Source organism: Marmota monax, unplaced genomic scaffold (genome assembly GCF_021218885.2).
Source record: "Marmota monax isolate L192 unplaced genomic scaffold, Marmota_monax_Labrador192_F-V1.1 WCK01_AAM20220418_F8-fsc00001, whole genome shotgun sequence".
NCBI classification, from domain to species: domain Eukaryota; kingdom Metazoa; phylum Chordata; class Mammalia; order Rodentia; family Sciuridae; genus Marmota; species Marmota monax.
In genome coordinates, this window is record NW_026693777.1 from 27,197,662 (window position 1) to 27,219,821 (window position 22,160).

The 22,160-nt window shown below is 34.9% G+C and overlaps 1 protein-coding gene across 13 annotated transcripts in view; it reads right to left on the minus strand.

Annotated features, from left to right (window-relative positions):
• Positions 1 to 221: 221 nt before the first annotated feature.
• Kiaa0586 (KIAA0586 ortholog) overlaps positions 222 to 22,160 on the minus strand; it is a 162,236-nt gene continuing 140,297 nt past the window's right edge. For 11 of the 13 annotated variants that reach the window (XM_058584633.1, XM_058584627.1, XM_058584631.1 and 8 more), the window contains 2 exons: positions 11,906 to 11,962; positions 222 to 559 (listed from right to left, as the gene is read on the minus strand). In XM_058584633.1, the coding sequence (XP_058440616.1) occupies positions 408 to 559; positions 11,906 to 11,962 (209 nt within the window). In that variant the 3' untranslated portion in view covers positions 222 to 407. The remainder of the gene's footprint in view (positions 560 to 11,905; positions 11,963 to 22,160) is intronic. The other 2 variants (XM_058584630.1, XM_058584632.1) reach the window with 1 other exon arrangement.

The window sequence follows — 22,160 nt, forward strand, 5'->3', positions numbered from 1 at the left end:
TACTGTTACTCTTACTAACCAGTCTATTATTGATAGTCTCTATATTACTTCTAGTTATTTGCTGTTTTAAAAAAAATGTAGGCATGAACCTTGAGTTACATGACTTCACAAGTATGGACAGATAATTGTACCTGTAAAATATATTCTTAGATGTCAAAAGTCATGCCCTCCCCACTATTCCATTTTACTTTAGGCTTCAGAGAAACAACTCACAGCCAGACTTATGATGATTTATATTTATTTTATTCAAAAACTTTATCTAAATACCAAAACTGTACTTTTCATCTGAATAAAAAAAAATTAGAAATGTTTTTTCAGAATATGCTCAAAGACCAAAACAGCTTGAGGGGGCTAGTTTTAAGCCAAAGCGAAATGTCTTCATAAATATGCTGGTTCTCACTCCCCACTCAGAAGGTATCTGCCCCTGAGGACTCCACATCCCCCTGTATGGTGCTGACGCTCAGGGATTGAGAGCAATCCTCAGGTTTCATCGAGGGCAGCGTCACGGACATCTTAGCAGGCAACATCTGAGGAGTGAAGAGTGGCATTGCCTCACCACCTGCACAAAGGAGAAGTGTATTCAGTGACACCAGCAAATCTTGACTATTTTAGGTGCTTTTCCCCTTCTAAATAATAGGGGTGGGGGACCAAAACAAGGACTGCATGTGAGAGAGATACTTTTCTCTAGCTGATCAGTATCCATCAAAGAACTAAAACACACTTTCCCCTCCTTTCCTCCCTTGCTTCTAAGCAGTTAGAGAAAACATTTAAAAGTATACAAGTGTTAAAAATGGTGCGGTGAATTAGACAAAGGGGAATGAAAGGAAGGGAGGGGAAGTGGGAATAGGAAAGACAGTGGAATGAATCTGACATAACTTTCCTATGTTCATATATGAATACACAACCAGTGAAACTCCACATCGTGTACAACCACAGGAATGGGATCCTAATAAGTTATATTCCATGTATGTATGTCAAAATATACTCTGCTGTCATGTATGTCTAAAAATATTTTTTAAAAAGTGATGGTACAGGGCTGGGGTTGTAGCTCAGTGGTAGAGTGCTTGCCTAGCATGTGTGAGGCACCGTGTTTGATCCTCAGCACCACATAAAAATAAATAAAATAAAAAGTATTGTGTCCATCTATAACTAAAAAAATATTAAAAAAATAAAAAGTGGTGGTACAGATGATAAATGCCAGATAAGACTAGGCAGGGTAGTTAAGACCTAGTCTCTGAAATCCAGACCAAAGATCTTACTAGCTGTGTGACTTTGGGGAAGTTATTCTAACCTCAAGTTAAGTTTCCTCATATGTGAAACAGGATAATATATAAGGAAAAAATAATATTGGTAAAGAGCTCAACAACAGAGCTTAGCACTTAGTAAGTGCTCAAAAACTGAGAGCCACCATTACCACTGAAGGATATCACTGCTATCTATCACCACTGTTACCATTAAGTAAATAGCTAGTCCAACTACAAAAACCCACTATAACAGCTGGAAAACAGGGTTTGTTATTGGTTATAGAGAAAATATGATGTTTTAAAAAATATAAGTTAGGTAAAAGCATCTGAAAGCAAAGGTTGCCCAGGCACTTTGCTCTTCCTACTACTCACAGAGATGGACCTTCGACTCAGGATCATGCCCTGAATAATCATTACTACTGAGTGTCTGCTATTAATTAACAGAACTTATATAAGGGAAACAATATCAAAGAAAAATACTTAAGTGGTTATCCAAATATTATTGACATTTGACTTGGAAAGCATTTTTCTAAAAAACAGATTTTTCATTATCTTTATGTTTAATTAAATATGGAAAAAAATTCCACTCCATGATTGAGAGCAATATTATTATTGCCTAATATAGAAGCTGGTTGGTAGGCAGAGAGGAGCCAGCTTGAGATGAATATACCTATGTTTAAAAAAAAATTCAGAGTTCATTACCTATGTATCTCATATCTCTATCTGCCTTTACCCTAATTCACTTTTCTAAGTTTTTAGCACGTTATTAACTAACAAATAAAGAATGCCACCTTGGTATTATTTACAACTACAAAAATCCTCATTTTAAATTTCATGGATTTACTATAAGAACCTTACAAACAAATTCTTGTAACAATTCTTTGTGTGTATGTGTGTTGGGTGGGGTGGGGTGCTGGGAACTGAACCAGAACCTTTTACATGCTGGGCAAGAGCTTTCACTAAGCTATGTTTCCAGTCATTTTTATTTTATTTTGGGACGGGGTCTTGCTAAGTTGCCCATGCTGTCCTTGAACTTGTGATCATTCTCCTCAGCCTCCTGAGTAACTAGGATGACAGGTATACAACACCGTGCCCAACTTCTTAAACAATCTTAAAGAGAGTCATAGTTATTTTGTAAAATCCCTTTGTTTTTTAAGTTGTTTATAAAGTAATAAAGTGGAACTTTCCACCAATTTTTTATAGGGGATACAGTAAAAGACAGTTTTGGAGATGACTCAATCACAATTGTCCTAGATCATCAAAACACTTGTAAATGGCAAATTCCTTTCATAAAAGGAAGTCTAACAAAGACTATTTCATTTATTTATTTTCTTGACAATATTAATTTTACTAAGTTGAAACATAGGCATTCATGAATACTTTCTTTTTTTAATTTGTTCTAATTAGTTATACATGACAGTAGAACACATTTTGATTCATCATATATAGATGGAGTATAACTTCTCGTTCTTCTGATTGTACATGATGTAAAATTACGCCAGTATGTAATCACATATGTTTATAGGGTAATAATGTCCAATTCATTTTGTAATCCTTCCTACCCCCATACCCCTTCCCCTCCCTTCACTCCCCCCTGTTAAAGTACCTCTATTTTCCCTAGCCACCCCCACCCTTGAATGTGAATTAGCATCTGCATGTCAGAGAAAACATTCTGCCTTTGATTCTCTGGGTTTGGCTTATTTCATTTAGCATGATATTCTCCAGCTCCATCCATTTACTGGCAAATGCCATAGTTTCATTCTTCTTTAAAGCTGAGTAATATATATATATATATATATCACATTTTCTTTATCCATTCATCTACTGAAGGACACCTAGGTTGGTTCCATAGTTTTATCTATTGTAAACTGAGCTGCTATAAACATTGATGCAGCTGCATCACAGTAGTATGCTGATTTTAAATCCTTTGAGTATAAACCAAGGAGTGGGATAACTGGATCAAATGGTAGTTCCATTTCAAGTTTTCTGAGGAATCTCCTTCTGCTTTCCAGGGTGGCTGCACCAATTTGCAGGCCCACCAGCAATGTATGAGTGTACCTTTTCCCCCCACATCCTCATTAACATTAATTGTTGCTTGTATTCATGATAATTGCCATTCTGACTGGAGTCAAATGAAATCTTAGAGTAATTTTGATTTGTGTTTCTCTAATTGCTAGAGATGTTGATGAATTGTATTTCTTTTTCTGTAAAGTGTCTGTTCAGTTCCTTTGCCTGTTTATTGATTGGGTTATTTTTTTTCTGGAGTTTTTTTGAGTGCTTTATATATCCTTAAGATTATTGCTATATCTGAGGTGCATGTAGTAAAGATTTTCTCCCATTCTGTAGGCTCTCTCTTCACAATATTGTTTCCTTTGTTGAGACACTTTCTAGTTTGAATCCCTCCCATTTATTGATTCTTGATTTTACTTCTTGTGCTTGAGGAGCCTTGTTAAGGAAGTCAGGTCCTAAGCCGATGTGATGAAGATTTGGACCTAATTTTTCCTCTGTTAGGCGTAGGGTCTCAGTTCTAGTGTCTAAGTCTTTGATCCACTTTGAGTTGAGTTTCATGCAGGGTGAGAGAAAGAGATTTAATTTTGTTTTACTACATATGGATTTCTAGTTTTCCCAACATCATTTGTTAAAGAGGCTATCTTTTCTCCAGTGTATGTTTTTGGTGCTTTTGTTTAGTAAGGGATAACTGTATTTATGTGTGTTTATCTCTGTGTCTTCTATTTGTACTATTGGTCTATGTGTCTGTTTTGGTGCCAACACCATGCCATTTTTGTTATTATGGCTCCGTAGTATAATTTAAGGTCTGGTATTATGATGCCTCCTGCTTTCACTCTTCTTGCTAAGGATTGCTTTAACTATTCTGGGCCTCTATTTTTCCAAATGAATTTCATGATTGCTTTTTCTAATTCTATGAAGACTGTCATTGGTATTTTAATTAAATCTGTATAATGCATTTGGTAGTATGGCCATTTTGATGATATTAATTCCAAGAGCATGGGAGATCCTTCCATCTTCTAAAATCTTCATTCTTTTTTTTAGTATTCTGTAGTTTTCAGTGTAGAGGACTTTCATCTCATTTGTTACATTGATTCCCAAGGTTTTTTGTGGTTTTTTTTTTTTTGTTGTTGTTGTTGTTTTTGTTGTTGTTGTTTTGAGGCTATTGTGAATGAGGTAGTTTTCCTAATTTCTCTTTCAGTGGATTCATCACTGACATATAGGAACAAGTTTGATTTAAGAGTGTTGATTTTATATCCTGCTACTTTGCTGAATTCATTTATTAGTGCTAGAAGTTTTCTGGTGAAATTTTTTGGATTTTCAAATATAGAATCATGTCATCAGCAAATAGTGATAGTCTGAGTTGTTCTTTTCCTATTCATATCTTTATCTGTTTGGGGTATCAGGGTGATACTAGCCTCAGAATGAGTTTGGAAAGGTCCCTTCCTTTTCTATTTTCATGGATTAATTTGAGGAGTATTTGTGTTAATTCTTCTTTTAAGGTCTTATAGAACTCGGCTGAGAATCTGTCTGGTCCTGGACTTTTCTTGATTGGTAGGCTTTTGATGGCATCTTCTATTTCACTGCTTAAAACTGATCTGTTAAATTGTGTATGTCTTCCTGATTCAGTTTGGGTAGGTCATATGTCTCTAGAAATTTGTTGATGTCACAATGACTATTTGAAATACTTCACTATCCTTTTATTTCATTGTATCAATTTCATTTTTTAAAATATTTATTTTTTAGAAGTAGTTGGACACAATACCTTTATTTTGTTTATTTATTTTTATGTGGTGCTGAGGATCAAACCTAGGGCATCACACATGTTAGACAAGAGCTCTGCCACTGAGCCACAATCCCAGCCCCTCAATTTCATTTTTTCATAAAAAGAAGAGAGCAGATTTTGCATCATTATAACAATATCGCAAACAGTAGTACCATTTTATTTAAGGGGAAGGTAATTCTTAAATAGAATAAATATTTTAAAAAGAAAGACTTGAAATTTAGCTCTCTCAAGATACGATAAAAACTAAAGTTAAGAAATACTAGTAATCCTAGTGGCTTGGGAGGCTAAACCAGGAGGATTGCAAGTTCAAAGCCAGCCTCAGCAACAATGAGGTGCTAAGCAACTTGGTGAGACCCTGTCTCTAAATAAAATACAAAACAGGGCTGGGGAAGTGGCTCAGTGGTTGAGTGCCCCTGAGTTCAATCCCCAGTACTCCCTTGCCCCCCAAAAAAGAAATACCAAAAAACTGCTGGACACAGTGATGCAAATGTATAATCCCAGCAGCTTGGAAGACTGAGGCAGGAGGATCACAAGTAAAAGCCAGCCTCAGCAACTTAGCAAGGCCCTAACCAACTTAGTGAGACCCTGTCTCAAAGTGTAAAGTTAAAAAAAAAAAAAAAAAGGGCTGGGGATGTGGCTCAGAGGTTCAGTTCCCCTGGGTTTAATTCCTGGTATTAAAAAAAAAAAAAAAAAAAAAAGGAGGAGGAGGAGGAGGAGGAGGGAGAGGAGGAGGAGGAGGAGAAGAATTATTAATATCACCTTATATTTTACAAAGTCATGATGCACAGTACACAAAATAACTAGGAAAGCATCCACTATCAGAACTTCTTATCCTGTCAATAAAATTAAAAATTAACAGAAATAACAACTAAAGCCTATAGCAAATTAATATTTCACCCATACAATCAATTTAAAGTTACCTTCCCCCAATTATTCTTAAGAAAAATATCATTCCTTGGGTTAGTCACTGATCTGCCAAAAACTACACTGATGCCAAATATTTGTCCATTAACTAATTTCAAAACACTGCTTTATACATACCTTCATTTTCTACAATACACATAAAAATTACTGATTAAATTGCTCAATGATGTAGCTTGTTTGGGGGAAATTTTGAGGAAATATCCATAGAACATAATAAATTCAGTCATTGAAAAGTCATTACTTTCAGCTACTGCCTTATATTTATATAGCAACTCAATTTTTATAAATATCTTTCCCCCCAAACACCTTATCTAACAGGAATTCTTGGAGACAGACAAGGTAACTAAGACACAGATAGAGAGAGTAAAGTAGCTTTCAAAAGGCATATGCTGACTAAGTAAATATCTATGTCAATCTACTGTATGTATGGTACTAAGATGGTGCTCAGAGGATACAGAGAAAAGAGACACAGCCCCCATGATCAAGATGGAGAGAAACATGTACAGGGATACTTAGTTTAAACCAGATGGACTTAAAAGATGGGAAGACAAGAAGGAAAAGACAAAATAAGACAATGAAGGAAAACAACAAAATAAAATCAAGATTTGTTAATGTGTAAAGGAACTCTGAGTATTCTTAGACTGGATTGAAGGAATGGTGAGAGATAAGGCTCTAAAAGCCAGGGCAAGTCCCCTGAAAATGGAGAGTCATGAAAGATTTTGAATAGAAAAGTATATATATTTTCAAAAAGATAATTCTAATAGCTGTATGGAAAATAAGGAGAGAGGAGAGTGGTCTATGGCAGTGGTCCACACAGAACTAATGATTCTTAGTGATGGAAAGAGAGACAAGATATTTTGGAGGAAGACTCAGTACTTAAAAACTGAATTTGGTGCTGAAATGACAGATCTGGCTAAGTAAGCAGTAACAAACTCTAACAAATTTGAGAATTACAGAGGTAAACAGAGATAGGGAGATACTGGCACCAGTTGTATCCCTGATGACTATGGATGCCTGCAAGATGTACAAATGGATTTTTCCTTGTAAGGTACTTTTAGTGATATAAAATTAGTAGTCATCTACACAAATATACTGATTAATAGGAATTGAAATAACCTCGGTGAGAGAAAATAGATTGAGAGCAGAAACAATAACAAAAATGTGGGGAAGGGCAAAGAAACATGAGTAAAGAAAACCTAAAGGGAACAAAAGGGAAGTGTCAGGATCAATAAGTAGGAAGACATGCAGAAAAGTCAAACAGAGATAATTTTCAAAGTGGAGAGTCTAGAAATAATTTGTCAAATTCATAATTGAATATAACTTCTATAACTCATTATCTTTACACTATATTAAATACCTTAATTATTTGCCACAAAAATTATGACTTTTAAAGGTGGTGGAAGAAAATTTTACTTAAGCAGTGGTAGGGGCAGCTAAGGAGAGAATGAAGTTTCAAGTACAAGTCCCTTTATAACAGGTCAAGGCCAGGGTCCAAAAGAGGTCTTCTGTGCAGTCACTTAGCAATGATCCAACAAGACTGTGGGTGTGATTGAGGAAATTAAGGTCAGACAGGATGAAAGCATTGATTCTGGATTAGGGCAGATCTGGGCTTATCTATCCATCCATTCACCAAATATCAAGAGGACACCTACTATGTCCAAGTCACTGTTCTGGAATCTATAGAATGCAGAAATGAAGAGAATAAAAGCTCTGATCTCATAACCTCACATGCTAGTTGGATGCAGAGGACAAATGACACAAAAGTGAGGAAATAAAAATATGATGTCAAGAAGCGAATAAATGGTATAAAGAAAAGCATGTAGGATGTAAAAGGGACAGAGAATGATAAAAGATGTGGGGAAAATTTCTGGACCCCAATTTTCTCATCTATAAAATAACCTCAGAGGGTTTTGTGAGGGTTAAATGAGGTAATGCTTCTGAAGTGTTGTTGTACAGTGCTGGCACACAGAAAATACACATGCAGATCGACTCGGGCTTTTACAAAACTTGAAAAGAACTAAGAGGCAATGGTCTTCAGGGTAGACTGCAGAAGGTACTCTAGTTTAAGCAAAGGGATAAAAATGTTTCAATGAAACATTATAAGAAAAAAATTGCTTAGCTTTTTGAGTTCTTAATATACTCTAGAGATTAGTGCTCTATCTGATGTGAAGGGTAAAAATTTGCTCCCAAGATGTAGGCTCTCTATTCACCTCACAGATTATTTCTTTTGCTGAGAAGAAACTTTTTAGTTTGAATCCATCCCATTTATTGAGTCTTGGTTTTATTTATTGCACTATAAGAGTCTTATTAAGGAAGTTGGGGCCTAACCCCACATGATGAAGATTAGGGCCTACTTTTTCTTCTATTAGATGCAGGGTCTCTGGTTTAATTCCTAGGTCCTTGATCCACTTTGAGTTGAGTTTTGTGCATGGTGAGAGATAGGGGTTTAATTTCATTTTGTTGCATATGTATTATGAGATAATTGTAATTTGGGGGGTTAGTCTCTGTGTCCTCTATTCTATATCATTGGCCTACCAGTCTGTTTTGGTGCCGATACCATGCTGTTTTTGTTACTATTGCTCTGTAGTATAGTTTAAGGTCTGGTATAGTTATGCCACCTGCTTCGCTCTTCTTGCTAAGGATTGCTTTAGCTATTCTGGGTCTCTTATTTTTCCAGATGAATTTCATGATTGCTTTTTCTATTTCTATGAGAAATGCCATTGGGATTTTGATCAGAAATGCATCGAATCTTTATAGTGCCTTTGGGAATATAATCATTTTTATAATATTAATTCTGCCTATCCAAGAGCAAGATAGATCTTTCCATCTTCTAAGGTCTTCTTTGATTTCTTTCTTTAAAGTTCTGTAGTTTTCAATGTATAGATGGACTCTAGATAGGGCAGAGGTTGGGAGGGGGAGGGAGGGGGCAGGAGGTTGGCAAGGATGGTGAAATGTGATGGGTATCATTATCCAAAGTACATGTATGAAGACACGAATTGGCGTGAACATACTTTATATACAACCAGAGATATGAAAAATTGTGCTGTATATGTGTGGAATTGTAATGCATTCCATTGTCATTTATTTAAAAAAAATCAATTTAAAAAAGTGTACTATGAAAGGCCTTCAAATAATCATCCTGTTATTTTAAACTCTATTTAACTGTGTTTTGATCAAGTTATATCAATAAAATTCACCATCTTATTTAAAGGTGTTTGCTAGTGTCCATTTTGGGAAGACTTTCAAAAAATGCATTCATTTAAACAAACTAAAAATCACAGTTTCAGAACTTTCAAAGAAATTTTTTTTGACTAGGAACATAAAGAAAAGCATCACTTCAATTACTGTTAACAGGCAAAAAAAGTTAACATTCATATACAGTTATGGTCCACACAGAGTTTAAATTCCATTTTTTTAAAGAAAAGACATAATATCTTAATAAATCACAGGAAAGCAAATATAAATCTTCTACCTATATTAAATATAGTTTGACGCTTTTAAAGTTTGACTTTTAAAATTTCCACAGCCAAGTCATTACTCTATGATGTAATTATTTCAACAGCTGTTTTCAGGTCTAAAAAAAGATGATTCCTTGATTCCATGGGTTTGTAGAATGTCATTTAACCTGGCACACATTTAGGCTGGGAATGCCATAGAGTCAGACCATGTATTTGATGCTTCCTATGACATACTTTAATATACTTTTTAAACATTCTAAACACCAAGTTTTTGCTTTAAGAGTATTTCAAATTCAAAATAAATGTTTTTTTATGTTTTCTGTTCTTTGATACTGGATTTAGAAGACTAAAGAACAGAAAAATTAAAAATAATTTATTCTAACACAGTAGCAATATGGAATTTTTAATATCCATTGAAGATATTGCTTATGTATTTTACATAATTTAAAAAATACAATTACCATAGGCTTCTAAAAGCTTTTAGGTTTAAATAATCTATTTCATCAACAGGTTTCAGAATCTGACTCTAATCCTTAAACACAGTGATCCACTGTTATATCTCTTATTTGCAAACTGAGAAGAATCCAAACAAAGCATTGTCTCCTAAGACAATATGACATAAGCAGAGAAAGCAAGTTTTCTCAGTAGTTCCATGGAGGAGTACAGCACCTCAAATTCCCCATTTTGACTGATTACACATAACACAAGTTATATGTATGCATTTCTGGTGTTCTACAAGATGAATAGGTAAGGGTATGACTTTTAATTGCCAGGGTTTTGGGTTTTCCCACATTCAGATAAAGTTTCATTTCTTACATTAAAAAGGAAACAAAATGTAATAATCTTTAATCCAATTACAGAAAGAATCTTAACCCAGGGTCCATTGACAGGTGACTGGGGAATCTGTGAATACCCTGAAACTTCATGCAAATTATTTTCATATAGGTAGAATTTGGGAAAGAGATATGTGGTCATAACTTTCAGCATCTTAAATGGGTCTATGGGTCCCAAGTTTTTAAGAATTATGGACTTAAGAGATACCCCAGACCCAAGTACAAGTGAATCACATTCTTCTCTGAGTTGTTTTTCCAGCAGTAGTCATAAAATATTAGGAGTTCCTTTCTTGTTAATTGTGAACACCTTATTCTCCAAAGTCTCCTTGATTGCAGCACTTATTGAATTGCACTGTAATTGTTTTTTATGTGTCTGTCACTTCCTGTGGATAACATACTCCTTGAAAACACACACAAGGACTGACAGTTATTGTCTTCCCAGTGACTTGCACAGTAGGTACGCTAGCTTGAGAGTCTGCTATTCCCGTTAAATAGGTGCTCCACTAGGCCAGTGACTATCTTGTTTCTATTCAAAGTTGTTGCATGATGCTGGGCCCACACTGGACCTTGAAATGCTTGCTGAACCAGTCTTGTGGTTCCTTGCATCTGTATTTACAAGTAAGATCACATTTACCAGATCTTATCTTTAAAATGAGCTGAGTTCCAGCAATGTAGTTGCTTCCCAGCTGTCTGTGAGAATGTTACAGTTTTTCAGCTGGGGGTTCTTGAATCATTTTCCGTCTACCCTGAGCTCATTTACTCTTGCTTCAATTCCTGTGTACACTGTCCTGCTGTATTCCATTCTCCTCACCTACTTAACCCAGCCTTGCAGATTTTGCAACATCATAGCTTCAGTGCTTGAGAACTGAACAAATTCTACAATCCTTCCTGATAGAGAAGGTGCTTAGAAAGATGATGTTAAGTATAGTAGGTAATATTTTATTTGCCTCTGCTTTCCAGAATTAGTCACTACTAAACATTTCTCACTTTCACGTTTAAAAGAATGTTTTTAAAATGTTACAATATTCTTATCCCAAAATATGTCTTAGACATATAAATCCTATTACACTTTTTTGAGTTTACTATTGCTTCTGTTTTTCAAATGAGTTGACAAATGCTTATTTTAAATTTATAATTTCAGATAAAAATAAAGTAGTTCCTATAGGAAGAATAAATGTACCAGCACCTGTAAAAACAACTCTTAATTCTTTTTCCTCTAAAAAAGCAATAGTTAATCTGAAAGATTTGTTTCTTCTTATGCCAGGTTCCAGCTGCTTCACTTTGTTTAAAACTGACTTCAAAGTTTAAACACTATCCTGTCCCAACAAATAACCTTCCCCCAGATGGAATTATCCCGAATACTATCCTCAGTACTCTCAATACCACACCTGCAGCCTTTTAATTCAACATTTTATAAACTTTCCAAAAGGAAAAGATAGATTTGTTTTCTGTCCTCAAACTTTTGCCTTTTGGAGAATTTAGTACATGGAGAGAGTTCTATACCTTGGGTGAATTTATACACATTTTAGAAAAATTAAAAACTGATAGTACTATTTCTACTGTATTGATTATTATGTGAAAGAAATTCTAAGGAAATTAAAAAAAAAAACTAATCAGTTCCAAGTTCAAGAACTTTTAAAGTAAAGATCTTACTTGTAAATACAGATGCAAGGTACAGACTGGGCTCAATTTGTGTTCGATCCATATCACCTGGTGCAATTAAAAAAATTGGAAGAAATTTATTTAAGAATAGAAATAATCATGATTCATTCCTATTCAATAAAAAGAACACAAACCAAATGCACTTCTAGTTACTCTCATAAAACTAGATAAATAGAAGCCCGGCCTAGTGACTTTAATGTAAAGAAGGAAGTTAAACAACTAAATTTAATGACTGTCAATAGAAAAATACTTTACCACTACAAAAAGTAGTTGAGAATCTCCCTTCTCTCTAGACCAGCCTGGGGCATATTGTTCAACACAATCTACATAAAACAACCAATAAAGTTTTCAGGAGCAAAGAAGAGCAATATACTATTAAACCAACAAAATTTTAAAATAGGCTGGAGGAAAAAAGTCTTTTCATGGCCAGGGAATTAGGAAGCAGACAAAAGTTAAATAAATAAAAGAGAAAAATCTGTAGCACATATACAAACTGAGTATTCCTAATCCAAAAACCTGAAATGCTCCCAAATCTGAAACTTTTTGAATGCCAACATGAAACCACAGGTGAAAAATCCACACATGATCTCATGTGATGAGTCACAGTGAACACACAGGTACACAAAAAATATTGTATAAAGTTATCTTCAGGTTGTGTGCATAAGACATATATGAATCATAAATAAACTTTATGTTTAAAATTGAGTCCCATTCCCAAGATATCTCATTATATGTATGCAAATATGCCAAAATTCTAAAAAACCCTAAATCCAAAAAACTTCTGGTCCCAAGCATTTCAGATAAGGGTTACACAACTGTAGTTCTCAGGCCAACAAAATACCCTGGATACTAAGGCCCATGTTGATGGCATGATATTAACCTGTGTTCTGAAATACAGTCAATTAATAGCCATTGATAACTCTTTTCAAACAAATTCTTTGGGGCAGAATTATAAGGAAAAAATTATAATATGGAACAGCATTTATTTTCTCATTTTTTTCTAAGATAAAAAAATCACATCTTTTATTGAACAAAAATTTCAGGTGGCTTTTTCAAGAAGATAAGATTTAAGTGAACAAAATTATAAGCATAACATATTTAATTACACTGGGCAGTATATTCTCACTAACAACAAACCATGTCAAACTATTATAGTTATTGGAAAACTTACAAAAATTAAGAATGTTAAAATATGAAATATCCAACACAAATCAATGAAGAAAACACTGAAGCTGAAATAGAAGAGCTTTAAAAGAAAATCAGCAGCAAATACAAGATACTCGTATATTTGAAATCTACAGAGACCAAAATTAAACTCCAACTGTGATAATTTTAAAAAACCTTCAAATGTACTAGCTATGCTTATTGTGGTATAAAAATTAGATACTATCTTTATTCAACTCCCACTCTCACTGTTTCAAGAATTAGAGAGGAAGAGGAGATACTGCTTGGTCCCTGTGGCTCAATATTGCTGCCTTTCAGATTTTACAGAGCACATACAGTCATAGGATACAAACACAGAAACAACATGGCAGTGTCACAGTATCACAATCAGTATCACCCATGGAAGAACCATTTGTTATGTTATAGCTTGTGCAGAAGCTCTTCAAAAATTGTTATGTAAGAGGACAGGAATCTGGGATTTAAAATGGTTGTACTCATATTTTTAAATTTTTTTAATTTTTGACTTGAGAGCAATACTTAAATCTGTAACTCTTTATACTATTGTTTTTAACAAAGTATTTATAAATTATCCAAGAAAACTACATAGTAGTATATGGCTGTTAACAGCAAAACAAGGATGAAGCCCCTCAAAACCCACAAAATAAAATATGAAATTTTATTTTTATTTTTTGTTGCTGGAGATTGAAGTACCAAGGGGTACTTTACTATAGAGCTACATACATCCCCAGCCCTTTTTTATTTTATTTTTTTAAATTTTGAGACGGGGTCTTGCTAAGTTGCTAAGGCTGACCTCCAACTTGTGATCTATCTACCTCAATCCTGAGTTGCTGGAATCATAGGCGTGCACCACTGCGCCCAGTCAAAACATGAATTTTTAAATGGGTGTCCAAAATTTAAGGTAAAATCTAATAAGGAGGTATCTAAAATTAATAACACTCAGGTTACTTGCCTTTTTTATACCACTTTAAGTTCACTTAAATAAAAAGAATATTATTAGGGCATTTAAAACCATATTAAAAGAAGTTGACACTTTTTAAACAATATTCTGAATTAAGTTGCTTATTGGCTACAAAACTAGTATGTACATAAACTCTCTCAAATAACAGCATTTTCAGAAATAGGATCTTGGCAACATAAAAGCTTGTATCATCCAACTGCGAAGAAGTAAATTAATTCAGAAAATAGATGACCCACCTATCCAGAAATGTAGACCATGATTTATTTGAATAATGTACATTTAATTATTAAAACTCATTAAAAAGCATTTAAGTACTTGAATGTATTGCTGTTAAGTGTTATGACATGGAGTGCCTGCCTTTTAGGGGCAAGAATGTCGAGGGGGACATTCCAGCATTAAATCTGGTCGAGAACTGTGCGACTCTGTTTTAGTAGACAACTTTATCTACAATTCACTTCCTGTTGGTTCAACAGGCTGTGAAACACTGCTAAAACAAATTCTTTTCAGACAATTCTTTATAAAAGTATGCCATAATGGTTTAAAAACTAAAAGAATCTTAAAAATTACAATAGGTTTGCCTTGTGAAAGAAGCCATGGATTCTGATTTCATTTACCTAAGTTCAAAAATAACAAAACTAAACTTATGCTCTCAGAAGTAAGAATAATAGTTTCGTCCTTATGGGAGCAGGGCTGTGAATGACAGGGAACACTAGGGGATTAAGGAGTCACTGGCAATGTTGTTTCTTGAGTTGGGTACTGGTTGACAAATGTGCTCTGCTTGTTGACAGTTCTTTGATCTGTACACTTAGGCTTTGTATACTTTTCTTTATGTATATTATTTTTCCATAAAAAGTTAAAATTGTAAAAAAAAAAAACCCAAGTAATTAGTTTCAGCAATTAAAAGGTAGTATCTTTGTAATTTTTAATGGTTTTCTAATGATGAGTTAGGCAAAACACTAATCTTACCAGATATCCTTTAACATCAAGTGACTAGTTACTGCTAAGCCACTGTCCATATTGCTGACTATAAGGAAATAAATCTGGAAACACAATAAGCTGAACCTTGTCAGAAGCAAGTGAGCTTTTGTGGAGGTTGCTCTGCTCTCCAACAGCTTACTATCAAAATATCCAATGTTCTATGATTATTGGCTCCTTTCTTTAACGGAAACACAAATTGGAATCTAATTTCAACCAATCTTGAAAGTGTTTCTGAAATCTTAACATGTCCTATAAATGCACAGTAATTCCCTCTTTTTCTGGGTGCCAATAAAGTTTATAAAGCAATGACACTGTAACTACACTTAAACATAACTGTAATTCTTATTCAACAATAACTCCTATAATTCTAATTTGGCCATATTATACAGGCTACAATGTGCAGAGAAGGATACTATTATAACATTCTTATAAATGACATCTGATAGCTACCAAGGGCTGAAGGCAAAGTAACTTCCTAATATTTACTAAACACTTTGAAGCTAAGGACCCCTATTAACCTATCCACAGAAAAATCCATTTTCTGTGATAGAGATCCTTCCTAAATATGGAAACTTCTCTCAAATTATGGCTTGTGATTATCACTAAAAATACACTACCTTATCTGTGCAGTCTTTACAATAGGCTTTGCTATATCTAGCCATTTCTAACTACATTTGGAAAGAAAAATTAAATCTGACAGAGGGACTAGTTCACTTCCCCAAGGCCAGACCTGGTAACTTTTAAAAGAGTGAAAGAATGAAAAATGAGCTTTCAAATACAGGAAGCCACTAGAAAATAAGAACACCACCACTTCATATCCTAGAATAAGAGCTTTAAAGATTTTCTGTTGAATAGTAAGTTTCAGGTGGGGGAGGAGGGTCGGGCGGGTAGGTTTCTGCTCACTGTACACACGACACCAATGGGAATAAGGGCCAGTCCAAGTTCTACGTTACCATTACTCTGGGTAATAGTTCCAAGCTGTGAGGCACAGCTGTATAGCCCTGCCAGCAAGGCCATCACAGCAGTGCTTTGATAGCATGGGGCCCCAAAGTGTCAGGATATAGAGAAGGCAGCAGTTGTTGGCTGTGAAAATAGTCTGATACAAACCAGATGGGAACTTACTAGATGGGCAACACAAAGGAAAACAATTGGCTCATTCAACAAAGTCAGGGCCCTGCCCAAGAATTCACAGAAGACAGTAACAGTCACCCAGAGTTGATGCAAACAAGAAACAGCCATGTGGTTATAGTTTAAAGAATTGTTTTTCCTCAGACTAAACAAAGTTTTGATTTCTAATTCTTGTATTCATTAATTGTAGTTTGGTGTACAGGCCTTTTTGTCAAAGACAAATATTTCATTTGTACAATATATACTTTTATGACACCAAGAGAAATATATGGGGACACAGAAAATAATTTTGTGCTACTTCCTGTAAAGTGTTATGAACATTGGCTAAACCATTTCAGGAAACTGGTAAATTTAGAAAATGATTGATCATGCTGACACAATAATTAGAAAATATCTAACATAATATTTCCAGGACTTCCTAAGTCCTGATTTAAAAAAAAAATGTAGTCAGAATGACTCTAAAGGCAATAATCACAGGGCTTTCAGCAGAACTACTTTTCTACCTAAATAATTTTTTTCTGACTTCATTAGGTGATATAGTATTACTGTACTTATATTCACAGGAAAAAAGTACCCAAGTTCTGTACCTGTATATTCTGAGCTGATAAGTATAAACAAACACTAACAATTAGATTTTAAAATACTTTCAGCAATAATATTTCACTTACAGTCTTTTACAGATACGTATTCCACATACCATATATTCATGTATACTTATGTTTTAGTATTAAACAGAGGAATTAGCATTCTAGCTTAAAATAATTCACAAGTAATTGTATTTTCCACTAGAAATCCCAGCATAATTTGGGCTTCTGCATTTACTACTAATTTAAAAATAAACACAATGCTGGGGACATAGCAGTGGTAGAGTGTGTGTTGTGATGTGCATGTCCTAGATTCAAGCCCTAACACCACCAAAAAATAAAAATTGAAAAAATTTTAAAAACTATATTCAAAAAAGTCTTAAATTTGCAGTTATCATTCTTAGGCTTACTGACAATTATTTACAGACTTCAGTGAAACTGCCCATTTCTACTTTTATGGGGTGCTTATATAGAGACAGACATGAACCTAAAAGACTAACATAAATTTAAGAAAAAAATCTTAGTAAAAGTTTTTTGTTTGTTTTTCGCTCATAAAAGTCTCAATATGACTTCAGAGAAGACAAGAACTTCATCACGTAGGACTCTGTAAAAACTAAAAAGGCTAGGGAATGTACCACAGTGGTCAAGCACTTCTGGGTTCAATTCCTAGTATACACACACACACACACACACACACCAGTACTGAGACTATTCAACCCCCTCTGAGCTTCAGTTTTCCTACCTGAACAAAATAATACCTTTACATACTGATAACTTTACTGTTGCTGTGAGAATGAAAGCTACAATGTAGAAGAGTTCTTTCTGCAGGAAACCATTTGAGAAATGTTTGTTTCATCATAGTAGGTTTAGGGCAAGAAACAGATCTGCCAGACTTGGCAGTGGCTGTGTCTGTCCTAGTGTAACTCTATACAAGATACATCGACTTGTAGAATAGAAGCTCTTCTAAGTGAAGAGCTTAGATACAATATTTTATGAGGAATAGTAAAAGGAGCATGACATTCAGACTTCAAATTATAATTACTGTCATCAAATATTTGAAAGACTGTTTCATTCAAAGACTTCTAACACTCATAGAAAAAAACTATAACCAATAAGTGAGAAGTTAAAAAAGTAATGTTAACTGAGAAAGAAAATTATGGATTCTCTGTCCATAAAATGTAGAGCAAACTAGTATGTTCTTGATACTGTGGGATTATCACCTGTTGGATCTAATGTCCTCTTTTTGGCCCCCCTTCTTTCCCTACCTTTAAATCTTTAGAGTGTCTACCTCAAGCCTAGAAGTTTCTCTTTCCTGGCTATATTCAGTACTTTAGGTATTTCACCCATATTCATTGTTTTCAATGGCATCTATACTATCAACTCTCAGATACTGTGGCCTGCTCAGATATCACATATGGAGTTACAATGTTCAGTTGACCCTCTATGACAATATTAATTTTAATCACTCAACCAAGATACTGTCTTTTGTTTTCCTTTTGAATGAGTGAGCTAATTTTCAAGGAGATACTTTAAGGTCATACAAATATTCTGTTCCTCATCAAACTTTCCCTGTGCATTTAGCATCCATAATGACCTTTGCATTGCCTAACTTTTATTATGATGGTTGGAAAATGTTGATATTCCAATATTAGCACTCATTCCACATTTGCCAGTTGACACTTACCATTTTTCGGTAAACCTTTTATTTCTCTTATCTCCTCATTATCTGAAATTGTTGTAAATTTGTTTGTTTTTTATCTGTTAACAAGTATATAAGCTCCATGAAAGCAGGAATTTTATCTATTATGTTTCACAGTATCCTTGAGGCTTTAAACCATGTCTGGCACATAGCAGTTACTCAAAATTAATGCATAAATGGCAAGAAAGAAAGGAAGGAAGGAAGGAAGGAAGAAAACTGTTAGCAAGAACATTGAACTAGACAGGGGAATAGGGATACATACTGCATTTGATCAGATACACATTTATTGAGAATCTGCCATTGAAGATAGTGTGGTAGACAGTAGGTGGTACTGAGATGAATGAAGTAAGGCCACTGTCTCTAGACAAGACGGCAGCTGTTAAAAAAAAATCATAAAAGATATGATAACAAGGGCTAAAAATGAAGTAATACCAAATGGCATGGATGTTTCAAGGACACCCAGTGAACCAAGAATATGTTTCTGAGATGGAGAAGTTCTATCAAAGGGCAGGGAAGAAAAGGTTCAAAGGGGAGATTGAGAAAGGACAAGGGGAGCTTGAATTTGACTAAAAATAAATAATCTCACTAACACATTAGGGGATACTGGTAGGTATGCTGGGGGAAGGGGTTGAGAGAGATAGAATTATTAAGTGAGTATAGCTACAAGTGACCTACCCCATCTCATTCTGTAGATAAGAAGTGATTCTGATCCTTTCTCATCCCACCCCCACATTATGTCTTTTCCCTTTCTTGCCTGAACATCATCCCTATCCTCTCCACTATCACATTTACCCCCACCTTTCCCTTCCTTTTACACACTTCCTTCCTTTCTCTGTAACTGTTCTTTTCTTCTCTCATGACTACATCTTTCCCCCTCTTCCTGTGCCAATAATAGAAATTAGACAGGATCAAAACTGCAGGTAGAGGGCTGAGCCTGTGGCTCAGTGGTAGAGCACTTGCCTTGCAAGTGTGAGGCACTGGGTTCGATCGTCAGCACCACATAAACATAAATAAATAAAATAAAGGTATGTGTCCATCTACAACTAAAAAAAAAATTAAAAAACTGCAGGTGGAAAGATTACCTCTACAGAAGGGGAAGGGGGGAATCACAGCTCACTCTTCAACCCAAAAAGAAAGAAAAAATGAGATTAATGTAGAGCCATAAGAAGTTGAGGGCAGAGCAGCCAGAACTCTTTACATTAGAAAGAGAAGACCTTCCAAAAGAAGAAGTTTATATTAAAAAATAATTGAGGAGATAAAATTGAAATTAGTGTTTGGGGTGGAGAACTGAAGTAAGTGCTATGTGAAAGCTAAATAAGATCAATCAATAAAAAGAATCACTGGAAAAAAGCAAAAGTTCAGTCCAAGCCCCACATCCCAGTAGCTAACTGGCTATATCTGACAAATTACATCTTAATTCCAAAGGAACAAAATCAGAAACACTTGAAAATAGAATACAGAATGGAGATCAGTGTAGATCAAAGAGACATTGAAATCTTGGATGGTGAAAACAGTGTACTTGTACTTACACAAGTGCTATGGTTTTAATGTCCCCACCAAAACTTATATTGAAATTTAATCCTCATTGTGAGATATTCAGGGGAAGAAAATTAATCCTACTGTGCTATTTAGTGGTGGGACTTTCAGGAGGTAATTAAAGTTAAATGAGGCCATAGGGGTGTGACTTTAAAAAAGGAGGAGGAGAGACTTGATCTAGTATGTTCTGTCTCATCACATGATACCCTGGTGTTACTCTGGGACTCCGCGGAGTCCCCACCAACGAGGAGGACCTCACCAAAGACAGCTACCCAATCTTGAACTTTCCAGCCCTCAGAACAATGAGCTGAGTCAACTTTTAGTTTTTATAAATTACTCTGTCTGTGGACTGAAACAATAGGTAACTATAGGTCAAAAATGATATGGAGCTGGGCTCAGAGGCACATGCCCGTAATCCTAGCAGTTCAGGAGGCTGAGGCAGAAGGAACGCAAGTTCAAGGCCAGCCTCAGCAACCTTTAGAGGCCATATGTAACTTAGCAAGACCTTGTCTCAAAATAAAATATGAAAAAGGGCTGGGGATGTGGCTTAGTGGTTAAGCATCCCTGGGTTTAATCCCTGGTATCCCCACCCAAAATGATATGGAGCCCCAGGAATAGACAGCCAAGAAGAAAAAGGATTGAGTAAATGGAGATGCCACCACACATGGGAGAAAATATGACCAAAGTGGCTCCATTTAACTAATGCACTAGCCACCTCCAAATACCTTCATCCTTGTCTCATTACTCAAAACCAACCAGGTTAGTTAGGGGAGGGAAGAGGGGAAAAAAGCTATATCCTTAATAAAACAGTTACCCCCACATATTCTAAATAGTAAAGCTGTTCTTCCTCAATATATTGGTACTTCAAAAACAATGGAGGTGTTGAAGTTGAGGGCAGAGCAGCCAGAACTCTTTACATTGGAAAGAGTAGACCTTACAAAAGAAGAAGTTTCACCTTAGCTATCAAACATATAAATCAATGGAAAATTATGTAAAAGAATCCGAGGTATGTAGCATATATAATGAAAGGTAATAAAAAGCCCTCTTAGAAATCGTAGTCCCAGCTAATCAATGCACTATTGCTTCAACACAGCATCATTTAAATCTCAGTCTACATCTCATCTATTCCTTTAAAAAGATGGATTTACACAGGAAAGAATATATTTGAATTCTTCTAAGACCAGATATTGTAAGCAATGGAACTAGGTTTAAAGACAATTCCCTTAGAACCTCTTCTTCATAAACAGATACCAAAACATCATTCCAAATCAATGAGAAGCAAGCCTAGAAGACCCTCACATGCCTAAATCCAAATTTTAGTTTGTTCCTCTCACCTCCAGTGTCTGGCACCCTCATTTGCATTTCATTTCTAAATCATCATAGGTTTGCTTTGATATGACATGTCTTTTAAGAGCTGCCATTAAGCTTGAATTATGTGTTTTACATATGAATCACATGGGAAGAACTATGGCATTTACTTAATATTATCTGTTTTCTGTGGCAAAGTACAATTCTTGGGAGATTTTTCCCATTTAAAAAAAAAATTAGTGTTGTTTTTTTTTTCCTTCCTCCATAAAGCTACCAGTATCAGACCTTCCTAGATGATGTTAGATATTTGCTTAAAGTAGGAAAGGGGAAAATGTTCAACCAAAGGCACAAGTTTGGGGCATTTTACAAAAACAAAAATCTTATTCTATATAACATGAAATGATAATAGGGGTAAAAAGCAAAATTATTATGGATAAGAAAGTTTAATCAAATTAAACATTAACTTTTCTACATAATAAAATATGTAAGGACAATAAAAGGGAAAAAAATGTTTGCCAAGAACATATGATTATAAGGATAATAAATGAAATTGTGTTATCTTTTGTTGTTAGAAATTCAAGGGGTTTTCCCCCTAATAATTTAATAATTTTTAAATATTTTCATGTGTACACATACTGCCCTAAGTCTTTTTTTTTTTTAGAATTTTAATATTTATTTTTTAGTTTTTGGCGGACACAACATCTTTGTTTGTATGTGGGGCTGAAGATCGAACCCGGGCCGCACGCATGCCAGGCGAGCGTGCTACCGCTTGAGCCACATCCCCAGCCCGCCCTCAAGTCTTAATTACACTTCTAATCAGTGTCATAGCCTATACATGAATGTTGAACTCTTGAATTATCAGTCTCTTTG